The sequence below is a fragment of the Monoraphidium neglectum genome (assembly GCF_000611645.1).
Source record: "Monoraphidium neglectum strain SAG 48.87 unplaced genomic scaffold scaffold04253, whole genome shotgun sequence".
NCBI lineage: Eukaryota > Viridiplantae > Chlorophyta > Chlorophyceae > Sphaeropleales > Selenastraceae > Monoraphidium > Monoraphidium neglectum.
In genome coordinates, this window is record NW_014009376.1 from 1 (window position 1) to 4,796 (window position 4,796).

The window sequence follows — 4,796 nt, forward strand, 5'->3', positions numbered from 1 at the left end:
TAAGCGGTGGAGAGTAGTGCTGGGGTCCAGCGGCGCAGGGGGCGTGCCGCGGGGGGCGATCGGGAGGGGCGCCGCATTTGCATGCGTTCGTGAGCGGGGAGCGCGGGGGTTACACGCGTCGCGCGGCTGCGCGCGACGCGACGGCGGCCGCGCAGCTGGTGGCGCCCGCACCTGGCCGAGGTCTCCCACGAAGATGTGCCAGTGGTCTGAGGTGTCCTCCTGCTGGTGGCTCTGGAAGGCCCAGTTGACACGCATCTCCTGCCCAAACAGCACCTTGTTCTGCATGTGTTTGATGTGCATTTGTTGTGCGTGTCAAGCATGTGATGTGCAAGTGCGCGTGCATGCGTGTGTGCGTGTTATGTGTGTGAATGTGAGTGGGTGTGGGGTGTGGGGGTGGGGGGGGGGATGCCGCGGGGAAGGGGGCCTAATGTCAGGAGGAAGGGCAGCACTGGGCAGCCCTCCCACGATCGGAGGCCGCGCGCCCCCGTTGACAGCCGCCATGCCAGCCTGTAGCCAGGTGGGTCTGCAGCAGCTGCGGGCGCCCAGCAGGTTGGGAAGCCTGCAGTCGGCGCGTCGCCGCGCGCCCACTCACGCTGAGCTGCTGCAGCGCCACGGCGGCGCAGCTGCGGTCGCTGAACCTCACAAAACCGTAGCCAGCGCCCATGCCCGTGCCCTTGTCCTGGGGGGGGGGGGGGGGCGGATGCGCGTGCGCGCGTGTCAGGCGTGTCAGGGCCGGGGGAATGATGTGGAGGCTTCCAGGCCCGCAGCTCGTGCCCGGTGAAAGGCAGGACACTCCGTGGCGCTGCTTCGGCCCCGCAGCCTATGCCCGGCGCCAGGGCTGCGCCGCGACCGTGGGCTGGGCTGCTGGCCACGGCTGCATGCGGAGGTTGCCGCTGCGGTGGCGCAGCTCCAGGTGCTCGTGGCGGCGCATGCCGCGGCCGACCCGCCAAAGCCGGCCACCCCGCCAGCTGGCCAGCCCCCCCTGCAGCTGACCCTGCGCCACAGTTGCTGTGACGCTCCACCGGCTCCGCCGCCGCCGCCGCCGCCGCCGCCGCACCTTGCCTGCTGCCCGTTGCTGCTCGCGCCGCGCCGCGTAGCGGTTGACGCGTGCAGGCCCCGAGCCAGTCTCAGGCACCGCTGCTGCTGCTGCTGTTGCTGTTGTTGCTGCCGCCGCTGCTGGCGCTGGCGCTGCCGCTGCTGCTGCCGCTGCTGCACTATTTGCTGCTGCTGCACTATTGAGCGCCGCACCTTGATGATCTTGACCTGATCCACAGGACCAAAGTATGCGCAGATGTCCTGCGGCGCAAAGTAGAACGAATTGTGTGATGCGGTGCAGGCGCAGGGAGGGGCGGCGGCAGGGCGGCTGGGCGCAGTGGGCCCCATGCGTGTGAGGCCGAAGTGCCGCCACACCAGGCGCGGCAGCAGTGCGGCCACGCACCTGCAGCACAGGTACGGTTACGCAGGGGTGCAGGTTTCCAAAGTAGCTGCGCGCACGGGGTGGTGAGCAAAAATGGGGTTGGGGCCCAAGGCGGCCTGAGGGGCGGTACAGACAGATCAAATTTCTTGGGTCCAGAATGCCCTGAGCAGCCCAGCTCCACGGACAGCTTTGCAGACCTGCCGCCCTCTGTCTTTATGTGCATATGCCACGTGCGCGCATGCGCGCAGGTCGCAAGCGGCTGTCCGCAGCTGAGCGGTTCGCGCGCGGGAGTGGCGCCGCGGCGTCGAGCAGCGAGGCCTCAGGCAGAGGCTACAGGGGGGTCGGGAATCTTTCGATCATGGTATATCCGTGCCTTGCCGCTGCGTTATCGTGTATGCGGACCTCTGGTCGGTCGCAATGGCCACCATGTCACCCCGTGCAGGACATTAGACTCCCACCATACACTCACAGCGTAGAACCGGTGGCGTCCCGCGCTGTATGGTTGTGCTTTCCCTGTTCTAGAGCTGCCTCTGTACTCCCCATGGCTGAGGACGGGAGCGGCACGCCTCGGCGCCCCGATCTAACAGATGGAGTGTTACTACGGTATGCGATGTGACTTCCGTAGCGGATTCCCGCACTGGCCGGTTGTTATTGCGAATTTCCCGGCACGGTGTGCACACCGCGGCCCACGGCCCGGCAAACGAGCAAAGCGAAGAACAAAGCGAAACAAAGTGGCCGAGACGAAAATTGCTGCGGGATGCCCCAACGCTGTGGTCTTCAAGCGCATGTTGGCATGCCAAGGGATGGTCAGCGTCACTTTTGGACTTGAACGGTCGATCCCAAGGGTGCTGGCAACTCCAGCGTTGGCTGATGTCTCCTCTCGCATCGCCAGCTTGAGGTGCACCTCAACACCGCATTCAGACACTTCTGCGCGACCGCTCTCGTCCTCCTGGTCAAAGCTTGATTGTCGCTGTTGTTCCACCTCTTCAGGGGCCAGGAACTGCTCGGCTCACCGCAACAGACAAGCAGGTCCGCAAGCAGCAAGAGTGCTTTGAAACCTGGCTGGCCCGTACGCCACCACTATCTGTGGCAGTGCCCATGGTGAGGCTGCGCGCGAGCCCCACACGGCTGACAAGCCGGCACCCCGGCCCGCATCGCCGCAGGGCCAGAGCTTTACGCGGGTGGCGGGGCGGCCTGGCATCGAGCAGCGAGACTGGGGGCAGGAGGGTTTACAATTCAATCTTGCACGGCTATAGAAGGGGATCGAAGCGGCGACCGCAGGATGGGGGTCGCGACACAGCGCACGCGCTCATGCACGGCACGCCAGCAGCCAGCCGTGCGCCGCAGGGCCAGGCCACGCGCCGCCGCGCGCCGCGCCAATAGCGCTGGGGGCGCCGCGCGCAGCTGCTTGAGTGCCCGGCCCCCGTCGCGGTGGGTTGTCCCGAAAGGGTGGAAGTGTCGAGTCGTGGGCGCCTTGTCTTGCCTTGCCTTGTGCGGCGGGGCCGTGCTGGTCGTTGCAGCGCGGCGGATGAGCGGCGAGCGCGGTCAGAGGCAGCGGGGCGCCGCGCCGCGCTCGAGTGGGTGCGCTCGGCGCGAGGGAGGGGGCCCCGGCGCGGACGAAGGAGGTGGGCCTCCCGCGCGGACCGCGCTCGTGGGCCTCACGCGCCCGCAACAGATCAGCCGTGCGTGCGTGTGCGCGTGCATTCAACAATTGAATCACAACCGCAACCCAAACAGATGGCGACCGAGCGCGACCCAAGTCAGTGTCAGCGCGATAGGTTTTGCATGGCTGAATCGTCATATAGAGGTGTGGGGCCTCACGCTAGAGGCCGCAGGGAAGAGGCGGGCGCGCCCTGATGGGGGGCCGGCGCGGGCCCGCGGCCAGGCAGTGGGCATTGGGGGTTTAAGGGGGCGGGCGGCAATCGCCGGCCGGCCGGGGCAACGGGCGCGCGGCGCGGCGGAGAGGGCAGCGGCGGCAGCACCGCCGCGCCCCAGCGTGTGGCAGTTTGAACAATCAGGGTGACGAAGCAGGGCGTGCCTTATAAAAACCCGGTTGAGGGATGACTGATGCGGTGTGCCCATATGTACAGCAAGGGGACGTGCTGGGGCCGAATGCGCGGGGAGGCTCGCCGCGCACGCTGCCAGTGCTGGGGCGCGCGCCCTGCTCACGCGTGCGGGGGCACAACGGCGGGCGACGCGGCGGGACCTGGAGTTTGGCGCCATGTGCTATCACTAATTGTAACCCAGGCAGCACGCGCACAACAAAGACCTGCGCTGCTGCTGCTGCTGCTGGGGCGGCAGCTTCTGCTGCTGCTGCTGCTGCTGCTGCTGCTGCTGCTGCTGATCCTGCTGCCCGTTGTGCTGCTGCTGGTGCTGTTGATTCCGGTGATGATGCTGCTGATGCTGCTCATTGTGCGCCTGCGTCTGCACGCCGGCCGACAGCAGCTGGCCGCCGCCCTTCGCAGCTCGCGTGCCCCCCACCTCGTCACCCTTTTCTTCCTCCACCGCTGCTGCCGGCGCGGCCGCGGCCGCGGGCGTTGCGGGGCCTTGCTGCTGTTTCTGCTGTTGGTGCTGCCGCTGCTCCCGATGCTGCTGCTGCTGTGATGGCGGTTCCGCAGGGCCGACCTCCGCTGCGATCTCGTGCTTGCGCTGCTGCACTGTTGCCAGTAGCTCTGGCGGGAATGAGGGGTACTCGCCCTGGGAGGGGTGCTTCACGCCGGCCTAGAGAGGAGGCAGGAGGGTGGGACGCGCGGAGCATATGCGTTGAATTGGTGAGACACACACACGCACACGCGCGCGCGCGCACACACACACACACACACACACACATTCACACGATCTCTTGCCCTCTGACACTGAAACAACAGACACAGACACAGACACAGACACAGACACAGACACAGACACACCCACATACACGAAGGTCTCTTCCTCTCTGACACAGACACACACGCATGCACACACACAAAACACATGCACACACTCGCCTGCGCTCACACTGCATGTGAACGCACACGTTTGCGCTGCCACACAACGTTCACACATATGTTCGCCACGAATACCTGGCTGTGGGTTTGTGCATCCCCGCCGCACCCCTCACATAGGTACGTCCCGCACCTGCTGCAAAAACTCCCATTTGAGCCGCGTCTCCTCCATGAAAGGCGCAGCAAGCGCCAGGAACCCGGGCGCCACAGCACCAAACGCCTCCAGAGTGGGCTGCGCGCAGCATGCGGTGGTCGGGAGCGCGCGCACAGGGCACCTGAGCGTCAGGCCCCTGAGCTGACCCCTGGAGGGGCGCGCGGCCCCTGAACAGCACGCAAGGGCCGTTGCGCAGTGCTGCGCATTGCAGCGCGATCCGAGGCCCCCGCCTGCGCGCCGC

The 4,796-nt window shown here is 66.7% G+C and overlaps 1 protein-coding gene across 1 annotated transcript; it reads right to left on the minus strand.

Annotated features, from left to right (window-relative positions):
- Positions 1-3,686: 3,686 nt before the first annotated feature.
- MNEG_14096 (hypothetical protein) lies at positions 3,687-4,573 on the minus strand (the record flags this gene model as incomplete). The annotated part of the gene is made up of 2 exons (XM_014037432.1): positions 3,687-4,138; positions 4,535-4,573. Coding segments are annotated over 2 exons (491 nt in total), but the record flags the coding sequence as incomplete, so codon positions are not given.
- Positions 4,574-4,796: the final 223 nt, after the last annotated feature.